At 36.6% G+C, this 23,081-nt stretch overlaps 1 protein-coding gene across 1 annotated transcript in view; it reads right to left on the bottom strand.

The window, feature by feature from the left end:
- LOC150102901 (E3 SUMO-protein ligase RanBP2-like) overlaps positions 1-23,081 on the bottom strand; it is a 673,019-nt gene that overhangs the window by 308,145 nt on the left and 341,793 nt on the right. Inside the window, exon 21 of the mRNA XM_090397978.1 lies at positions 13,471-13,602. Within this exon, the coding sequence (XP_090254104.1) occupies positions 13,471-13,602 (132 nt within the window). The remainder of the gene's footprint in view (positions 1-13,470; positions 13,603-23,081) is intronic.

The following is a 23,081-nucleotide window of genomic DNA, read 5'->3' as shown; positions in this document are numbered from 1 at the left end:
ACAGTGGGTGACAGGTAGACTGAAGGATGACAGTTTGCAAAGTAGGCCTTGATGCCAAAAACGATCGAAAGCCTTGGAAATGTGAAGGGCAATAACAGCACACATTTCTCCGAACTTTCCCATGCCAGTGGTGTGGTGTATGCTAAGATATCAGCCATGGATCTAGAATGGCAGAATCCATACTGGTGATGGCTGATTAACTAGGAGGTTCTAGGTAGTGAAAAAGTTGACCGTTGATAACTTTCTCCATTATTTGGAGAGGACTGAGGTGATGGCAATTGGTCGGTAGGCTTTTGTCTCCCTTTTTTGAAATGAGTTGGATATGTTAGTTTCCATGAGATGTGATAGGTACCAGCTGAGTATAGAAGACTGAAGAGACGATAGAGGGCAGTTGTTAGCTCAAGCACGACATTTGCATACAATAGTAGAGATGCCATGTGGACCAGACAACTTTGTAGTGTTCAGGTTATGACTTTCTCCCAAAAAGCCATATGGTGCTCAGCTGCTGTATGGAAAGAGGTGATTTACCTTTGTCATCTATGCCAGTGCTTCCCATACTTCTGGATATCAGGGCCCACTTTGGAAAAATTAAAATATTTCATGGCCCCCCTCGAAAAAAAATCGTAATATACACATATATCATTATAATATTTATTGTATTTATATTCAATACAAAACATACACAGTGAATATTGCAAAAAATCAAATGCAAATATTACATTTTTAGCATCTTACATACACATTTAACATTATCTCATATTTTTATGTATATAGATATATTGTTATTGTACATTTGCAGTACAAGCACATGAAACATAAAACGATTAGTAATAAAGAAAGAATTAAAAACATAAAAGAAGTTTAATAACAATTTAATGTGATGGAGAAGTGTTTCAATACTGCTACACCAATATCAGATGAAATATTTGAAACTGCAATTCTTAGATTTCTGCTTTGAAATGAAACTTATATGAAGAAGTATATATTTACTAATATTCATTAAGTGCCAAAATACGCAGGAAGCAAAATTTGTGAACTGGCACCAATGTGTGATTTTTTTTCCATTAAAATATTAAAAATAACAAAAAAGAAATAATAAATAATAAAAATTAAATACGTTTCTTTTAAGATAAAAAATCTACTGTCTTAAAAGATTTTCAATTTGTTTTCATTATTTCACTGTCTTAAAAGATTTTCAATTTGTTTTCATTATTTCACGGTCCCCCTCAACAAAACCTACGGCTCCCAAGGGGGCTGCGGCCCACAGTTTGGGAAGCACTGATCTATGCAATAGTTAGAGGAGAAGAATGATGTAAGGAGGTCGGCTTTTCTTTGTGTGCTGAAACAGTAGTGCCATCTGGATGGGAGAAAGGTGGGAGTGCAGGTAAACTCCTACCTTTCTCCATCCGATGCAGAAGTGGTTATCCAATGGCTTTTGTGAGGAACCAGAAGGCAAGGCTACTGTTTGGACAAGAGACAAATTTTCTGATAGTGGCTTTCATGAATTGGATTTGCTGATAGTTGATTTACATTTATTGTGTACTTCTGTATTTTCATGCAAGTATGGCAATGTTGAAGAGAGAAAGATCTATGTGCAAAAAGAATGTATAATAGAATTATACATTCTTTTTGCACAGTGCTACTCCTTTTACACATTTGTTCAGCACCAGTGCCCATCTCGACCAACTACTGTATATGAGTCGAGTTCTGACAGCAGCTTTAATAGTTCTAACTCATCTATCTCTATTCTTTCATTGAGTACTCCTCTGACATCCAGAGAACCAATGGATCTGCCTCAAATATATACCTCACTAAATTGATCACTTAACATCTCAACTATTTCTTAGATCATACATTCTTCTGCCATCTGCATTCACTAAGGCTACTCTTCCATGTCATTCATTCTTTTTACTTGCTACAGAACAATAAAAAAATTTTCAGATTTCCTTTGACCTGTTCTGCTGACATCTTTTCACAGTCTGATTCCGCCTTCCTCAGCCAGTTTGCTCTGATGTAGTCACCAATACCATTTCACAAAACTCTTCAGTTCTTACAAGCTGATTTCCTGAGGATATTGTTAATTTGTTTAAATTCACTATCAATTTGGGGTGGAAGATGAATTTCATTACCTGGTGTGAGACCACTTCCCTGCTTATTGGAGATCTAAAGTGACTTGAAAAAGTTCTACGTTTGGTCTCTAGAGCAGGGTTTCCAGACTATATAAAAAATAAATTCAAAATATAAAAAAATATCCTTGGCACACCCAAGGTACAAAATGTAAAAAAAAAAAAAATGCTATTTTATGTGGCAGAATATAAGTTGTGCAAGTAATTTAAAGGAGCAGCCATAACTAGTCCTATCCCACCAGCTTGGATGATTATTTAATGGACATCTGAAAATCAACTCTTTATGGATGATAATGTCAAAGTTCGTTCCCACTAACAGAAAGAATCACTCCACTTACTGCCATATCAAGTTCACCACTGAAGATAACAAGAATCGTCTCTTTTTAGATACTTTAATAATTCACACTTGTACAGGCAGAATTCAATTTTCTGTTTATAGAAAAGCTTCCTTTAGATATATCCATCCATCTTCATACCATCATCCACCACGGAAGACAGTTATTATCAAAATTATTGATAATAACTGATTATTGTTATTGTAGCCAGGTCTCAGAAATGCCTGAGATTTCTGGTTTCACCACATCTTCCAATTTTAACTCCTTTATTCCTGATGCTTCTGGCTTTAGTGTATACATACGACTACTGGGCTGATGAGTTGAATCTTGAACCAAATCCCCTCCCTGTTTCCACAGCAAACACTTTGAATAATCATAATAAATGTGTTAAGGAAAAAACTTATTTTAGAGGCTTAATGGAATGAAACAGCATTAAGATAGGATTAAAAATGTTATTCAATTCTTCCAATATTTCATCTCAGTCACTGAGACATCGTCATGGATTACAATAATCAGACTTGTAACACACACACACACACACACACACACACACACACACACACAACACAAAATTAAGTGAAACACGTGGATGAAAGACTAGAATCCTAAGAAGGTGCTTTGTGGGTATCCGTTGGTAATCTAAGATGTAAACTGGGATCTCAAAGTATTAGTTTCCCATATTTTGGCAAATTTAATGCAACCATATTTATTTAGATTATGCTGATTTTATGAGAGCAGCTGCAAATTTGAAAAATAGCCTTCATCTTCTAAATTTACTTCAATGGAGCATTGAAGACAGACAGGAACCAAGCATTCCTGTCTGTCTATTGTAGGCCAACTTGCAAGAACAGGGAACTTTATATACTCCCGGTTTTTAGGTGAGAGGTGAATTTCCTAGCCCAGTGTGATAACACTTGTTCAAAGCCTGAAGTGGTGTGAAAAAGTTCTATGTTTGGTCTCTAAAGCAGAGTTTCTGGAAAATGTAATATATATATATATATACAGGGTGTTCGGGATAAATTTGACATATTTATAATTAATTATATTTTTCCGTAAGTTACATGTATTAACACACACTTCACTTCATTTAAAAGGTTGGACCCTTCTTCATTCATATACAAGATGTCAGAAAGGATGGATAGCTGGAACCCACCTGAATCATGGAAGAGAATAACTTGTATCATGATGATTCGTGCCGGCCATCAAAATAAGGATATTTCGACTGCTGCCCAATGCTCCCTGAATACAGTAAAAACAATCAGGCATGAACTAGAGACTTGCAATGGTGACTACGAGGATGTAGCAAGAAGAAAGATCCCTAGCAGACGATCTGATTGCGTTCGTACAGCAGAATTCCTCTGAAGGCAATGTGATGCCTCCGCATTTTTTCCAAGAGGGCCTCAGGTTGACTTCAGATGGCTACGTGGAGTTGCTAAACACTGTAGTCAAGCCCTGGATAACAAGGGTAGCCAATGGTAGGCCGTATGTATGGCAGCAGGATTCGGCCCCTTGCCACACCTCTGGGAAAAGTCAAAAATGGTTGTCTGAAAATTTCTACGACTTCACCAGTCCAAATGTTTGGCCTCCAAACTCCCCAGACCTTAACCCCATGGATTATTTTGTATGGGGCGCAGTTGAAAAAGACACCAATCGCACTTCCAGTAATACAAAAGCCCAGTTAATGGATAAAATTAAAACAGTTTTTGCGGCCCTTCCCAGGGAGACTGTAGCATCAGCTTGTTCGAGGTTCCGCGGCAGGATTGAAGCTGTGATCGATGCTAATGGTGGTTATTTTGAGTAAATCTTGTTGATAGTATTGTAATTAACTCTGCCTGTAATGTTTTTTGTCAATTCATTAAATTTAATAGATACAAAGAAGATTTTCTTTTTCCTTACGAAACTGTCAAATTTATCCCGAACACCCTGTATATATATATATATATATATATATATATATATATAATTGATAAAAATGGCAAAAAAGTCCTTAGTCGACAGTACAAAAGGTACTATAGGTTTATAATTACCTTTGGTCAGTGAAACCACATATAAAGGCACAGAAAGAAAGAATTGGGATGATCTTTACTAGAACATACGAGAGTAGCAAGCTTTCATTGAGGATTAAAAACTGCAGACATATTTCTTTGATATTCTGGGTATTTTTTCTGAATAGCCTTGGGTATACAGAATGATGATAGTAACATCAAAATCTTTCTGAAGAGAAGGTTGAGCATTGGGGGAAAGGATTGGTTATTTTTCTGATACTATGGAAACTGCAGCCATTAGATAAGTGTGGTGTAGATAATTAAGTTCAGCTGTAAGAGAGGACTCACTGGAACAAAAATTATAGGCTCTATTGGTTAGCATTTTAATGAAACCATATTTTTGGGAGGGAAGGGGAAGGAGGTAATGGGAAAGTCTGTGAATGTATCGGCCTGTGTGGGGTGGGTTTGATGTATACTGAAAAAGGTTACCATTCGGTAAGTATATTACCAACGTGTCTAGAAATGCTAAACTATTATTCGTTTTTTCCATGGTAAACTGGGTTCTACAGTGAATATTATTGAGGTGAGTGACAGAGGAAAGAATCTAATGTGTCTGGGCCATGAAGCCAAATATAGAACATATCATCAATATACCTTAACCAGATAGAAGGTATGAGAAGGGTGGAATCAAAAGTTTGTTTTTTCAAAATATTCCATAAAAAAATTCCTGGGGCATAGAGGTACCCACTATCTCTTTATAAATGTTGTGCTTCCATGAGAAATATCCAGAATGACTAGCAAAGGAAAAGAGATAAGTAATTTAAGGAGGAAAACCTTTTTTTTTTTTTAATATAAGTGATAAGGTATCAATTAAATACTAGTGAACAGTAAGGCAATATCAAAGCTAACTAAAATATCTGTTATCACTTAACATTAAATACTCAGAGAAATTACGTTTATGTATCTTTGGTAATCCGTATATCTAGAGTGTCTGTGTGGGGGGAGTCAATTGTGATTTCAGGAGGCCAGGAAGAAACGTTTTTGAGCAGACTTTTCAACTTTTTGATCTGAGATTTGGTAGGATCATAATCTATAGGTCTGTAAGTGAAGTGGTATCTGAGAATGATGCCCATTTTTCTGTTGTATTCACTGGTATTAAAAATAATGGTAGCACTCCCATTATCAGAACTAGTGATGATTACACTGCTCTCTCTGTATAGTTTCTTGAAGGCACTGAATTGGCAAGAAGATAGATTTCATTTAGAAGTCGAAGATCAAGAAAGAATTTGTACCACAAGGATCAGTCCTTGGTCCACTATTATTCAATCTGTATGTTAATGATGTTCAGAGGTATTTGACAGGCAACATACAGCTATTTGTTGTTAATGCAAGGACAAGTAGGGTTATCAGGAATGCTGCTGATATGCAGTACTAGCAGAATGATTTGAATAGGCTGGAATTGTAGGCATGGGAAAATGGATGTCATTTCAATGTTAATAAATGTAAGTGGGTCATGCACTTTTGTGTGATTAGATATCTAATGTCGTATTATATTGGTGAGATTATGCTAGAAGAAACTGAAGAGGCTAGGGATCTTGGAATTTTAGTAGACAGGAAGTCTAAGTTAAAGAGTCATATAGCAAAGATTGCAAATACAATTCAGAGAATAGCAATGCTGAAATGAACCTTTACATGTAAAGATAAAGGTCATTTTGCCTCTTTACAAGGCTTTGCTGCTCCTTCTGAAGGTGTTCCAGTTCTTCCGTGGTGAGCTCATTCCTGTGATCCTCCACTAACTCCTCCACATCAGCATTGTCAACTTCCAAGCCCATGCTTTTTGCCCAGAGACAGAATATCATTGACAAGAGCAACATGCTCAGCCTCAATGTCTCTGTCTGATACACAGTCTGGCCACAATTTCCTCCAGGCCAAGTTCATCGTCCTGTAAGTCAGTTGCGCCCAGGCTTTGTCAAGGATACTTAAGCAATGGTGGATGTTGAAGTGATTTTTCCAGAATTCTCTGAGTGTTAATTCTGTGTCAGAGGTCACTTTGAAACACCTTTGAAACAGTGCATTGGTGTAGAGTTTCTTAAAGTTCGAAATGACCTGCTGGTCCATGGGCTGAATTAGAGAAGTTGTGTTAGGGGTCAGTAACTTCACTGTGATAAAATCAGACTCCTCCACTAACTCGTCCTCCAAGCCTGGAGGGTGAGCAGGAGCATTGTACATCACAGGAAGGCATCTAATTGGCAATTTTTTTTCTTGAAGGTATTTTCTCACACTTGGGGCAAATACTTCATGGATCCACTCAATAAACAATTGCCTGGTTACCCAAGCCCTACTATTAGCCCTCCACATAACAGGCAATTTACTTTTCATCACGTTATTTTTCTTAAACACTCGGATTCTCAGAGTGGTACACAAGCAATGGCTTGACCTTTGAAGTCCCCACTTGCATTTCCACATAGCAAAAGAGTCAGTCTGTCCTTCATTGGCTTGTGTCCTGGCAATGCTTTTTCCTCGAGTGATGTAGGTCCTCTTTGGCAATTTTTTCCAAAATAGGCTAGTTTCATCACAATTGAATACTTGTTGGGTAAGAAAACCCTCAGCCTTTACACAGTCACTAAATTCTTGCATATATTTCTCAGCAGCTTCTTGGTTCGAACTCGTAGCCTCCCCATGCCTAACCACATAGGCATACATAGGCTGCGTATGCCTATGCATGCCGCTTCTCCTCTTAAATTTCTCGAACCAACCTCTACTAACTTTGACACATCAGTATCAGCACTCGTAACCAGGGTTTTTCTTTTTTTAAGTCATCATGTAATCGCCTCTCTTTTTCACAAATTATAGCCTCAGAAACACTATCACCAGCTGTTTCTCGTTTATCCAAATCAGCAACAATTTTTCCACTTTTTCAATCTGCGATCTTTGTTTAGTAAGAACTTTCACTCCTCTAGCAACATCAGCTCTCTTGATCACCTCTTTATTTTTGAGTATTGTACATATTGTTGATTTCGCCATACTGAACTGCAGAGCAAGATTCAAGACACGAACACCATTTTCATGTTTGGATATGATTTCTTTTTTCATCTCTATCATGGTTCTAACAACTTTTCTTTTCGCTTTGTTGATATCACTATTCTACTCCGGCCCCATGGTAGCTTAACTAATAATAATTTATGAAAAAAAAAAAAAAAAACACAAAGAAAATCAAGAAAACGCACTGCAAATTCGAGCAAGTGTCTGCACTGAACGAAGGCTGCTGCGAAACTGACGCTTTCCTGCCTTACAGCTCAGCATGTGGTTGCTGTTTGCCTGTTCGGGAACTGAAGCTTTTTTTTGTTCGGAAAATATGTTCAGACACCGAATTGTTTGAGAAAAGAGGCATTCGACAACCAACGTTCCACTGTACTTTGCATCCCATTGTTGCTTACCCAATCTCAAAACCTTACACTTGGCAACATTGAACTGACAGTTCCACTTACCTGCCCATTCATGCAATCTATTCAAGTCCTCTTGTAAGGCATTAACATCAGCCTGACTGTGCATTGCTCTCCCCAGTTTTGCATCATCCGCAAACAGCTGAATATCACTAGTTAAACCCGACCCAATATCATTAACATACAAATTGAACAACCATAGCCCCAAAACTGACCCCTGCGGCACACCACTGGTGACCTTTCTCTTTCGAGATACTTCATCCCCATATACAACTATCTGATAGCCAGTCACTGATCCAACACAGAAGTCTGTTATCCAATCCCATCTGTTTCAATTTATTCAAGAGCTTGTTATGTGGCAGTCTATCAAAAGCCTTTGTAAAATCCCAGTACACCACTGTATATGCATCTCCTCTGTCCAAGGTATTTGTCACCTTGTTATAGTGCATAAGCAAGTTTGTGAAACATCATCTCCCCTTAACAAACCCATGCTGATAACCACAGAGAATACTGCTGCTATCAACCCATTTCTGTATCCTACTTCTCACCAATCTCTCCGGGACCTTCACCACAACTCCAGATATACAGACCGGCCTATAATTTGAAGCTACAGCCTTATCACCACCTTTATGCAGTGGAACAATTTTACCCTCCTTCCACTGCCTTGAAACCTGTGCTGATGCAAAATTGTTATTAAACAGGAATGCCAATGCTACTGCCAGTTGCCTGGAACATTCTCTTAAGATGCGTGGCAATGTGTCATCAAATCCTATCACCTTATTAACATCAAGGTTATTTATTTCCTCAAATACCTCCTGCTCACTCACAATTAAGCTATCCTCTTCTAATTAAAGAAGGAAATTACTCGTCAGATTTTTAACATCGATGAGGTGGGGCTTTTTTGGAAGCAGATGCCTGCAAGAACATTGCAAAAGAAGAATCCTCAATGCCAGGTTTTAAAGCATCAAAAGATCGCATCACTTCACTATTAGGAGGAAATGCTGCTGGTGATTGCAAGTTAAAACCCTTATTTGTTCATCAATCAGAAAATCCAAGAAAAAAGATACTCTTCCAGTAATATGGAGGTAAATAAGAAGGCTTGTCTCACGGGTTCCCTATCCAAAGATTGAATTATGCATCACTTTGTTCTCAAAGTGAAACTTTTCATTCATTCATTCATCAGCGATTCTAACAGGCACTTAAGTGTTCACGACCTTGCAACTATTTTTGAATTTCTTAACCAGAACTGAAGGATAAGATGGTTAGCCTTGTGCCTACTGGTGTGTCCTATGTTCATCAGGCCTGTTCTGGGGGACGAAAAACCAGAGTTTCTGGGTGAACCCCCCCCACCTTCATATGAGACAGGCTAACTCACCTTTAGTTGAAAGAGACCAGATACAAGTTCCTTAAGTCACTGATGGGAATCAAACCCGGGTCTTTCCAACCAAAGGGCTTCGTCTATACTGACTGAGCTACAGAGGCTCAAAGTGAAACTTTATTGGGATAAAAAAAAACAAATTTCATTTAAGTGTTTCTGATAATAGACAATGCACCTAGCCATCCCTCATCAGTAGCTTACATTTACCCTAATGTAAAAATAGTCTTTTTACCTCCAAATACAACTTCTCTTTACAACCAGTGGATCAGGGAGAGATTGCGATGTTTAAAACACATTATCTCAAAGAGGCTTTTGAAATGTTAAAAGAAGCAACTGATAAAATCTCTTCCTCTTTGATGGAAAAGTTTCCATCAAAGAGGAAGAGATTCACTTTCAGACGAAATTCAGGTAATCCAGAGGGTCTGGCATAAAGTTTCCAAAAAAAAAACTATGAAAGGAGTGTGGCATAAACTTTATCCTCAGTTTAATGATAATTTCGAAGGCTTTGAAGATCCAACAAAGATTGTGAATTCTATAACTCAAGTTATCTTTAGGTATGGGTAACCAGTTGCAAATGGAAGTTTCAGAAGATAATGTTAATGAGCTGTTTCAATCTCAAACTATGGAACTCTCACCCAATGATCTCCTTGAATTACAGGAACAAGAAAGAACCAAAGAAGAAAAAGACAAAGAAGATATGAATAAGAATATGAAGCTCCAACTTGGTTTTTCACTATAAAAGGCTTAGAAGTAGCATTTAAACCTCTCAAAAAAGCTCAAGCAATCTTTGAATCACAAGATTCAGATGTTGAACGATTTAGTAAATTTTCTTGTGAAATGAATAATGCTTCTGCTTGCTATCGAGCTATTTTAAACAAAAAGAAGTGATAGTCAACGAATCAGATGACACTGGAGGCCTTATTTGAAAAAAAAAATGCACTGAAGCTTCCTAATATCTCCTATGTTAGGAAGTATACAGTATACTTCCTAATATAGGAGTATACTCTTATGCAGTATACACAGTATTCATCCAGTGATATACAAATGATGTTTTTTTTTTTTCAAAGAATCTTTTTTAATATAAAATTTTTGTTATGTTATATTTTAAATATGTAAAACTTTGGCCAGTAAAGTCTTTTCTTATCACTTAATATTCATATTATATTTTATATATTCCTTCTTTAGAACATAACTCTCGCTTATAGCATTATTTCTAAGGCAAATAAACTCCTACTTTACAAATTCCCGATTTATGAACCCTCACCAGGACGGTTCACAATAAACTTTTCATTCATTCATTCATCAGCGATTCTAACAGGCACTTAAGTGCTCACGACCTTGCAACTATTTTTGGATTTCTTCTCCAATTAATTCATAAAGACAGGAACTTACTGTGTGTGTGTGTGTGTAAAAACAAAAACAATAGTGCTCAAAGGACTGTGCAGTATTTCTCTTATTTCAAATATCATTTTTGAAAGAATATTTGATAATTTCGAAGGATTAAGAGAGACCTCCAGGAGTTGGGAACTCATCGACGTAGGCCATACTATTCGCACCAGCTTGCATACTTGTTCTTGAATTAATTCCCACTACTTGCACACAAAACCACCAATGGCAATCCATTCCAATGATGCACCACTCTATTAGAGGAAAATATAGCCCTACCCCCCCCCCTTCTCGACTGCATTCGTTCTCCATTTCCATGGATAACCTCACATCCTTCCCCACACTCCATGATATGAAAAATTCCATCTACTAAAATTCTGTGTAACCCTTTCAGAAGTTTGTAACTCTCACTCATATCACCTCTCTTTCTCTGGTTTGCTAGTGTCTGCAGTATACAAATTCTCAGTCTGTCTTCATAATCAGTATTCCACAATCTTGATATCATTTTCAACACTCTCCTATGCACTTTTTTCACTTTTTGAGAATCGCAATGAAAACCAGGTGACAGAACTCTCGTGCCATGTCTCACTTCAGAAATGTTTTAAAACACAGGAAAAAACAAATCTCACTGGACACATTTTAATGAAACAGAGGCCCAGTGTGTCTCAAGCAGAGTCGAGTGGTGCCAAGAGACAGAAAAGAGAAAGAGGGAAAAAAAAACAGAAGGACAGTAACCTGATGTTTTTATGGAAGGGGACTCCCCTTACTCACCTCCTTCCAGTGAGTAAGATTTTCGTCTATATTTTATCTATTTATTGTGTTTATCCTTTTTATGTAAGATGTTATGCATTTTCATTATGTTTGTATATGATCTTATGCATGAAGTACTGTTGTAAAGGTTTAAATAAACAATCATCTAAGGTTCGGGAACGGATTAATCCATTTTACATTAATTCTTATGGGAAAATGGTTTTGGTTTTCGAATGAATCAGATTCCGAACAGCCTTTAGGAACGAATTATGTTTGACAACCAGGTTCCACTGTATACACTTGGTGGGGAAACTTTAACAGAAGTAGAGGAGATGAGAGATCTAGGATTGATGGTGGACAAGGACCTGAAATTTAGGGGCCACATTGCACAAGTTGTGAAAATATCACATTGAATAATTGCAATGATGCAGAGAACCCTGACATGCAGAAATAGAGAGGTTATGATTCCATTGTATAAGGCCTTAATCAGACTTCATATGGATTATTGTGCACAGATTTGGTTGCTGGGATTTCATGGTGACGAGGATATGTTGGAAAGGGTACAGAAAAGATTCACAAAGGTAGTCAGTGGTCTTTGTAATGTGGAGTACGAGGACAGATTGAGAGAATGTAAGTTGCAGATCCTCATGAATAGGAAGAAGAGGGGGATATGATTGAGACACATAAGCTGATCAGGGGTTGTTTACAGGTAGACATGGAAGAGATTTTTCATAGAATGGGAGAGGGGAGTAGAACAAGAGCCCATTGCTGGCAACTGTATAAAGAGGGTGTGAGCAGCAAAGGAGTGTGAAGCAGGTTCTTTGCAAGGAGGGTGGTTGATGAGTGGAATGCATTGCCTGTGCGTGTTGTGGATGTGGACACATTGAATCAGTTTAAAACATGGTTGGATAAGCACGGTATGCAATACTGAGTACTTCGTATGATGAGTCTCTGACTCCATGGAGGTTAAATGTTGATAATAATTTCTTCTAATATTTCTGGATAAGATTTGGCAGCCATACTATCAGCGCTTGCAGCTTCACCTTGTACTTTAATGTTATGCCAACCAGTTCGCTTTTCATAGCAGTCAAACCACCCACTACTTGCAGCAAAAGGGTCTGTGCAGCAAGAGAAAATTTCTCAAAAAGAGTTTTAACAGTGCTACCCACTTGATGCTGGTAATAATTTTGTATTTTTTCTTTAACGTAATTGCATTTCTTTGTTTCTTTTGCTCATTTTCTGGTTTTCCACTGTTGCTTCTTTTTGACATTGCTGGAAAAGTAAAAGAGTTATAGTTAAAAAGAAAACAAAATAAAAATCCAGGTGTAAACGAAGAACACTACGAATAACACCCTCACATCACGAAGACTTGTGAATGACTGAGGCTCGTTCTAACTGATCAATGTCATTACATACTGCATAATTCCCCGTACACACCTCAAATTGCCTTCACCGTGCACAATTTAAAATAAAATTCCAATCCAAAAAATTCATAAAACGGGAATTCGTAAAGTAAAAACTACCTGTGTGTGTGTGTGTGTGTGTGAGAGAGAGTTAGCCAGTCAAATGTGGAGCTGACAGCCTCCCCCACCAAAGAAAAATTTTTTGTTCCACAATCAGTCAAACTGGCCAGAAGAACCATACAATCTACACACACAAAGTATACTTATAGGCAAATGGTTAAACCACCTTATGATAGAATTATGTTTATAAAATGCAATGATACTTGGAAGGTTGTGGGTTCTTAAGGGCATGTTAGAACCTGATGATGATAATACATTATATGTTGATGGCATTATCACATCCTGTATATAACCACATATCCATGTGTTGTGGTATCACACTTAAAAACAGCATAAAATTATTTTCATAAAATTAATACAAAAAGTTAAAATATATTTTTCATGATACATTTGGTATTGAATAACTGCGTAGCAGCATTATACGAGCATTATCGCCAAGACTCGTGAGTGACTGAGGCTCATACTAACTGATCATTACGTCATTATATACTGCATAATTCCCGTATTTTATAATAAGTAAAATAAGATTGCTGCTATGACTTACTTGATCACGTCTCATTAGAAGACGGATTTTTCCTAGACTCTCATTATACAGCAATTTCATAATGCCAACGCCACGTTCTTTCCATTCCCGATCAACAAAACGAAACAGTTTGGCTCTTTCTTCAAACAAAACCTACAAAAGAAATTATTTAAGGGAGAAATACATGAATAAAAAGAAAAACTGAAAATTAATTTTAACTATACTAATAATGACAAATGCCTGTTTTTGGTGTAGGTTTATGTATTACTTAAGAAATAAGAATATATATTCAGAAAGTAAATATAGAGATTCTTGTAGGAAGACTGAAAAACTTTCAATGCTTCACTGCCCATTTAAATCAACAATAAGTTTGTAGCTTGTTAATATCCCTTCAAATATTGAAATGAAGAAAGTACAAAATCACAACTATTATAATATAAATATCCTCCCACTGGAAAAAATTAATCACTAGAAATAGCTGCAATTTAAAATTCTATATTTAAATATATATATATATATATATATGAAAATTGTGTGGGTGATAGTGAAAAGAAATTTGTTATTGTTACATACCTGCTACAAAAATATGTACAGCAGTTCATTGTTAGTTCAAGTTTGGTCTGAGTTTAATTAGTAAGTTACTAAAGGTATGAATTCTATTCAATGAGCCATATTTAAAAGTTGGTACTTAAAGACTAGAGTTAAGATAGAAGGAACCTGTTGATATTTCATTTTTAATTATTATTTAATTTTTATTTGAAGAGCCACGAGTTGTAGTTGGGGAACTCTTCATGCCCCATGTTGTAGAAACAGAGGTAAGTGGGATGAAAATATTTACTGATTGTCTAGAATGCACTTCTGAGGACAGCACCAAAAGTTTTTATGGAGGTCATTAGTGTATAACTCCAAATGTGAAAACAGTATTCTAAGGTCAGGTGATATGAGAATTGTACAGAGTTAGTACAGGTGAAATGCAATGTATAGAACAAGAGCAGTATAAAGGTCTGTGTTTAAGGCATTGGTAGCAGAAAACGTTAAAGCTTGGGATGTTTGAGCAGCGAGAGGTTTGTAAAATGAGTAAGGGGAAAAGAGAATTCATCATCAGTGGTCAGGGAGACGTCATTTATACATGAGAAAGTGGGTTGGTCATAAAACTTTCAAGTATAATATAAAGAGAGACCTTTATATATATAGGCTTACTTTAGAATATTGGGATGCATACCAGTTGAATATAAAAGGATATACAGATGATATTTAGGACTGTTTAGTTCTGGACTGCAACATTCAAGTACAACTAGATGTACTTGAATGTACACACATCCTCTCTGGTGAGAGACCAGAGAGGATGTGTGTGCTGAAATAACTTGCCTCAAATTATGCAGAAGGACAAGATTGATGCCAGAAGTTCAGTTGTTTCCACCTGGGCAAGAAAGAGGAGAAGCACAAATGAGTAGAAGTATGCCCAAATGGCCTTTGGACATAACTTTGTATAGAAACCAAAAATCCATTTGTACATGAGGTAAGTTTTTGGCATCTGGCTAATTTGAAGTTTAGATCTGGATATGGTGATGGCTGTTTTGCTGCATGCTTCAGTGGAAGTTAAGACTGAGACCGGAGTTCCTGTGTTAAGCCACTAGACTGAACTGACCCACCTACTGTTTTCTGATAATTCTGAATACTATGAAGAATGAGGGCCTTCATTCAGAAGGGATAATTTCAGTATAAGCACTTGCTTGAAGCAAGTGCTTATATCACGAGCAGAAGCACAAATCTTTCTATGAAAAGGAAACCTAGATCATCTCCATCATTGCATTATAATGCTAAAAAAACATAAAGTTGTGAATGACTAAATGAAGGGTGTTCTGTGGAAGAGGAATCTTGCACAACATTATACAGCATATTTTGAATTAAGAATAGATCAAAGGTGTTGGAAGGGTGGAGAAGCTTACCTGATATTTTGTTCATACAGTAAATACTTCTGCATCATCTCTTCCAGCATGGTTAGTGAAACTGGTAAAGGAAAGCCAGTTAGAGATGTGGATATTAAAAACATAGAAAGTTGACTTTACTACTTAGGCACTTGGCATGCAGGCAGTCAAAGATTCAAGAATAAAAGTTCAAGATGCCAGAGTGGTTTTTAGAATTTGAAGTGTAGTAAATGCTTTTACCAATTCTCCCATTTATAATTTCCTGGAACAATGTAAAAATGAGAATGTGCATTTCTCACATTTAGTTGTATCACTATGGTAATATATTGATATAATTAAAGACCTACTGGTGACTAACTCAGTAGTAATGCTTGAAGTCCATAAAGCTAGGTTCAATCCTAATCACAGTTTAGAGGAACTTCTATTAAACTTTTTCAGTCTGCTTCTCAATGAGTCTATCTTCCATTTTTGAAACTTCCTATTCTGTCCATCTTCATTCATTATAGATTCTGTATAATTACAACATTTTTCTCTATATTTTCTATGTGCAAATACCGATTCACTAGCCAGCAACTTATCATTTGATTTCATCTTTTCATCAATGTTTTTCTTATTTCTTATTATAATCATCATAATTATCAAATTCCAGATATGTAATTTGAACATGAGCGCAGCACACTGATAGTACTATATCAAAAGTTTAAATTACTAACTTTGCTACTGGCAACTTTCCTCCAAATTAGTCTATCAGCAAGCATTCCAATATTGTCAGATCTTCGATTTCTACTATCTAAGTCACTTCTGACTTAATCCACCTAGCTTTCTGGATAATTTTCCTACAATCCTGGCATATACCATTTTACTCATCTTTGTGACTATGCCATCTTAAATGAGCTCTGTTTTCATTCTTGAATGCAAACAGTGTCATGTTCCATCCTGATATCTTCATTTTTAATTCTATCATTTACCACTTGTTAGCTACTGTGATTTTGATCAGTACTCTCACATCTGGTCTCTAAATGTATAATCAACCATTTTATCTCTAAACCAGCACTCAAACCCAGAAGTTAAACACTATTTATAAACAGATAGTTTAGTGTCTTCAACAATTTTTCTCTGACCATAAAAATTTATTCAACTGGCTCCCTAGCATAAAAACTCTACTTTCTGCTATCTATTTTGTATTACTTCCAAGCTTCTATGAATTTGTAGACTCATCATGAGAGGCAAAACACTCAGAGATAACAATAACTATCATACCTTGAGTAGAAAGCATTCACTGTTGTAACAATCACCAACCATGAAACAAAACATATCCTTTTCAGTTACTTGCTCACATTACCATTGCAATTTCCAAAGATGAGTTCTCTTTACTGCATCATTCATTATGCTATTTCACCAACTTATATGTCTCAGTCATATCAACTCTCCTCCTATCTGCTAAACTCTGAAAACCACATTCCATCAATCTGATACATACTCAATATTCCAGTCCTGGGAAAGTGTTGGTTATTTAACTCTGTAATCTCTCTCTCCAATGTTTTCTTATTGCCAAGTGACCAGATCTGGGCACAAAATTCCAAATGAGGCTGAATACAGTGGAACTATCACCTCCTTATCCACGCATGTCAGCATTCTTCACATTATAACAGCAATTTTATGGACAGCACTTAGAACTATGATGCATCTCCCTAACTTCACTTCCTTATCAAGATCCCCAGATCTTCCTGCTCCTCAACTACTCTTGTAGCAAAGCTCCTCCAATACAGTAAAGATGGAGAAGATGGAATGATAAACTTCATTCCATCTTTTCATATCCCCATTCTGTATAATTACAGAATATAATTACACAAACCTATTCAAATCCACTTGTAACAACACATCAGACCTTCCTAACATTGCTCTTTTATTTTCCATATTTGGTAAAAACTAATCCTTACTAGCTAAAAACAATTTCCATTCAGAAAACAGCTGGTGTTTTTCATCATCATCATCAAATTCCTGCCATGTACCCTTAAGGGGTGTACAGGATATGATAGTACTACATGAAAAAAATTACATCATTATTAATTTCCTATCTACAATTTTCCTCCAAATCAGCCTGTTACTTGTCAACACTCCAACATTATCAGATCTTATATTTCTATCGTCTAAAGCACTTCGTACCGTATCAATCCACCTATATCTTGGTCTTCCTCTGGGTCGTTTTGCTGCCAACCTGGCAGAGAACACTTGTTTTGCTAATCTTTCCTCGCCCATTCTGTTTAAGTGACCATACCACCTGAGATTAGCTCTGCTAACGCATCCCTGGATGCTGACAATGCCAAGTTCTTTCCTAATATCCTCGTTTTTAATTTGATACTGCCATTGATGCCATCTGTTCATGCCTATAATCTTTCTCAGGACTCTCATATCTGTGGCCTCTAGTCTTTGGTCAAGTGTTTTACTTCTGACCCAGCTCTCAGAACCATAAGTTAAAACTGGTTTGAACACTGTCTTGTATACAGCTAATTTAGTGTTCCGACTAATTTCTCTCTTATTCCATATGAATTTATTCACTTGACTTCCCACCATACCAGCTTTGCTGATTCTGTTGTCTATTTCTATATTTAATTTACCATCTTCACTAAAAATCGTGCCTAAATAGCTGGTGTTTTTCATGTTCTTCTATTTCAGCAGTCTCGTTCTTTTTTTTACTGATAATTTTCATACCAAATTTGCTATAACAGTTATTCAATTTAGTCAAGGAATTCTGCAAACTAGTTCAGGATTTTTTTATTATAAACACCATGTGCAGAATGTAAAGGGCTGAGGTAACCATTTCTGATATTTAGTTTACTGTCTTTTCTTCATGATGTGATCAATACAAATAATGAATAAGAGTAGAGACAGCATGCACTCTTGTCATACTGATAAAAATCAAGATACAAATATAAATTAAATTATACTTTAATAAATATTTCCGATATTTCGGCAACGTCACATTGCCATCTTCAAAAGGAACTTACAAAAAAAGGCACATGCACGTAGGAAATACAACACAGTAACTGAGAAAGAAGAGATGAAGCTATTGCTTTCCTAAAAGTCCTGATGGTGCCCTCTAGCGGGCTAAGTAGGTGTTCTTGGCCGTTGGGCTGAAGGTCTGCTGATGTAAGCCTCCCAAATTTAGGGCAGTCGCATACAACCAAATTTGTTGAGGTTTGGAGAGTTTCTTAGGGCTGAGGTTGATTCCATAAATAGTCTTTCGAATTTGTATTTGCTACGGTGTATTACTGTAGCTTTCTTCCACTGTATTCTGTAGCGTGTATCCAGAGCATGATCTGCAAGACCAGAATGGCTGTACTTGTGAAACCGGATGTAGTCCTTGTGTTCAGAAATTCTGATATTTGCTGTCCTGCCTGTTTGGCCAAAGTAAGACAGTTTATAACTGCAAGGGACCTGGTATACACCAGGTAGGTCTAGGGGAAGTGGTTGGTCTTTAGTGGAGCGGATAAGGACCTCCTGTTACAGGCCTTACAGAAAATTGGCACAGTTCAACTCACACTTGTTTCTGTTTAGAACTTCGGTACACATTTTTCTTTTCAGTGCGATCCTCAATTTTTATCTTGTCAAACACTAGAGAGGGACTAATGATCTATCCATATTGCCACACACTACCGGAGTGTACAGAGGATGTGAAATACCCCAATCAGCCATGATGTCTATAGACGTCATGGCTGGTTGGGGTATTAACAACAATAAAACTGTTGTTTTGCATGTCTTTACATGAAATTGTACATATCTTAATGTCAGAAAATGTTAACAACAAGATTCTGTGTCCTCAGGATCTTATTAGCATAAGAATCTAGCAGTTACCTGACATTATTATTAGCTCTGTTTCCCTAGATTTTCATAGGAAACATTTTAAAAAAAAAAGAAAAAAGTTTCCTAATAATTGACCTTTCACTGTTCAGCTTGGTACCATAAAAAAGCAGATGAGTTTATGTATTACAAGTGACACCCCCATCAAAATTAATATATGATTATGTAGCATTATCACAATGCATATGTACTTGTTAAGTCCATAACGAATGTGATTTTGGATGACTCACAAATTAATAGCTCACCATCATTCTTGGCATTCATTGTGGATACTGATCAACAGGAAACAACACAAACTAAGGAGGACCAGCCCCTAGGCCAAAAGGTCCAGTCAATTTTCTGATTCTTTATCATTTCATGGATGTCTCTTGTTATAAAAATTACAGTTACATTATGTAACTGTAAATCCTATTATACAGTGTATACTCATGGGAAAAGCAAATACACCTTCTCACTATTCCCACGATATACAAGATCATAGCAATACTATTTTCATCTTCACATCGAGGAATGTTCAAAAAAAACACCAAACTTTTTAAATAGCATGCCAACCAGCACAAAGAGTGCACTGCAGCTACTGAGCACACCTAGCAGCAGATATTGACAATAAACTGCCATTTGTCCCATTATTCTATGAGCATTAGTCGTCAGTTGCATCCACTGAAGTGAGCACGTGCACAAGCTGTTCGTCGGATTAGTGACAATGAAAGAGCTTGAAGAACAACGTGTTTGTGTGTGAAATTTGGCTGCAAACTTGATAAAAATTGAGACGGGGTTTATGGGTTCCCGGGTGGGGAAAGGGTCTCCTTTGACCAAAAAAAAACACTGATACAAAGATCAAGGTGATGCTGATTGTGTTTTTTGACTGGAAAGGCATTGTCCATTAGGAATTTGTACCACATGGTCAGATGGCAAACAAAGAGTTGTAGCAGGAAGTTTTATCACGGCTAAGGAATGCTGTGTGCAGGAAGAGGCCTGAATTGTGGGAAAACCAGACGTGGATGTTGCACCACGACAATGCACCGGCTCACATGTCGCTCCTCATTAGCAGGTATATGGCAAAACATCAGTCATCTGTTGTGCCCCATCCACCCTATTCTCCGGACTTAGCTCCAGCAGACTTTTTCCTGTTTCTCAAAGTTAAAACCACTGAAAGGACATCGTTTCCAAACTAGAGGAGATTCAGGAAAATGCGATAAGAGAACTGCATGCCATAACAGAAAGTGCGTTCCAGGAAGCATTCCAACAATGGAAGAAATGTTGGGAACAGCGTATCGCCAGTAGAGGGGACTACTGTGAAGGGGACAGTGCTTAAAATGTTGTAAAATGAGCAATAACTTTATAGCAAAAGTTCAATCTTTTTTTTTAACACGACTTGCATATGGGGTTGGAGGTTTATTTTGCACTTGGTTAGACTATAATAAATTTAGTTTAATCCTTTATCCAGGTGTGAGCAAACAAAGTTTGCACCTGAAAATACCTTCAGGACAGAGGCAAGGTGGTGCATTTGTTGGCAACTCATAGCAAAGGTGGACCAAGTTCTCATCACTCCTTGTCTCAGTATCTCCCACGATGCAAAGCACTCAACTCAGTCCTGAGTTGAGTGTTTTGCATCGACTTCAGAACTTCAACTTTTCAGGTGCAAACTTTGTTTGCCTACACTTGGATAAAGGATTAAACTAAATTTATTATAGTCTAACCAAGTGCAAAATAAACTTCCAACATCTTTCTCTAAATCCAGAGTAATTTAATAATAAGGTGGTACACCCTTAGGCAACTCGTATAGTTAAATATGACCTCTCCATTGCTTCTGCCTTAGTATCACCACTTCTGGGTCTGCCTCCCACTGACGAGACCTCAATAAAGGTCGAAACTGGTCTGGATAGTGGCCCTTCCCTTAATGCATAGCATTATACATGCATGCAAGGAGATGTGCTTTGCATTATGGGAGATACTAAGACAGTGATGAAAGCTTGATCTACCTTTGCTACGAGTTGCCAACAGATGTACCACCTTGCCTCAGTCCTGAAGATATTTTCAGGCACAAACTTTGTTTGCCTACACTTGGATAAAGGATTAAACTAAATTTATTATAGTCTAACCAAGTGCAAAATAAACTTCCAACATATTATCTACCTTGTGTAACTGTGAACTATACTTAAAATGATTACTGTGATTGTTATTATTCTGCTATATGAATTCTGCAGTGTGAAAATTATAAAGAAATTAAGAGCAAATTGTATAACATAAGAAATTATAGCACTGTTGCTTAAATATAAAATATATGTCATTCTCTGAGAGGTAATAAAAAAGTAAAAGTAAAGTAATATAAACTTATTGTAGCGAAATGTACAGATGCTAAGTACAGAATTGAATAGTTGTAAAATTGTTCAAGATTCATTTTTCATAAGATTATAATGCAGATGCATATAACTTATGTGAAAGTACTTGTATTTTGATATGTACACTTGTATATAATGTAAATAAGTAGGTATGAATAATAAAGTTAATGGCTTGAGAAAAAAAAAATTATTATATGTCTCTGGAGTCACCAACTCATTGCAGGATGTCTTCCATCATAAACAAACAAACACACAGCTCATCATAATGTAACTTCAATGTATTCACTGTCTCCACACTTCTGGGCAACGCATTCCAACCAGCCACAACTCTACTCCTAACCCATTTGCTCATGCCATTTTTATACAGCTACCAATATGTAAAAAATATGATCCACATTAATCCGTTAATAATCCCTTACCAACTTATATGATCACGCTCCACCTGCACTTGTCCTATCCCACAGACTGCAATTTGCATTCTCTCAATCCCTCTTGATACTCCGCATTCCAGAGACCATAAATCAAATCACTTTAGTCAATTGCCTCTGAACCACTTCCAATATCTCGATTCTTTTGAAAACACAGTAGTCTGATCAGAGCTTAATACAATGTAATCGTAACATCCTTACTCCTATAACGAGCTGTGTTGGCCTCACAATTTTAGCAAGATATCTCCAAAATTTCAGGTCATATCAACCAACATCCCAGATCCCTCATCTCCTCCATCAGTGGCACACTCAGGATTTACTCTTGGGGGGGAGCCGAGCTGAATGGATAAAAATATTTTTAATGAAAATTCAATAAAATTCATTAGGTGATTATAAAAATTTATTTAAATAATAAAATCCAGTTTTCTTTTTACAAAGCTCTTGAATTACTTCAGTCGTGATCACATTAATCTCAGTATATATAGCAAAACCAGTCTGTTCAATTGTGACTGTGTCATGGTAGATCTTAAATAGGTTTTTAAACGGCATAAGGTAGAAAATGACCTTCACAGACGATGTTGTTACTGGAAGCATTGCAAATATTTTTAATAATTTTAATTTTGAATAAAGATATAAGTTATAGATGTTAGGATATATCATTTTGTCATACTTCGAAACTGTATCAATGGTATTTTTGCATGGAGCTATTGTAAACAGTTTTTCAAATTTTTTTATACCACAACTTGAATTCGGCATTCAAAATTGCTGGATTTGTAGAAGGCAAATCATGTGCATAAAATTCACACAACTAACGAAAATCTTCCATTGCACTTGCTGTTGGAGAATCTTTTCCGTTTACTAGAAGAGTAAAAATATATTTCAAACTGTTGCGGTGGCGAGTGAAACATTCATGAAGTTGAGTTTGGTCAATAAATGGATGAAAATGGGTCTCCTGAAATACTCTTCTACAGAATCGGCTGCAACATTGGAACTTAATGTTTGTTTTGATGCAGTCCTTGGCTTTTATACATGCTTTATCATAAATATCTTTAAAAGAAGAATCCCTGTTTCCC

Source organism: Typopeltis vanoorti, chromosome 9 (assembly GCF_054136105.1).
Source record: "Typopeltis vanoorti isolate ZY-2024b chromosome 9, IOZ_Tvanoo_1.0, whole genome shotgun sequence".
In the NCBI taxonomy this organism is placed as follows: Eukaryota; Metazoa; Arthropoda; class Arachnida; order Uropygi; family Thelyphonidae; genus Typopeltis; species Typopeltis vanoorti.
Note: the sequence above shows the minus strand (reverse complement) of the source record. Positions and strands in the feature narration are given on the sequence as shown.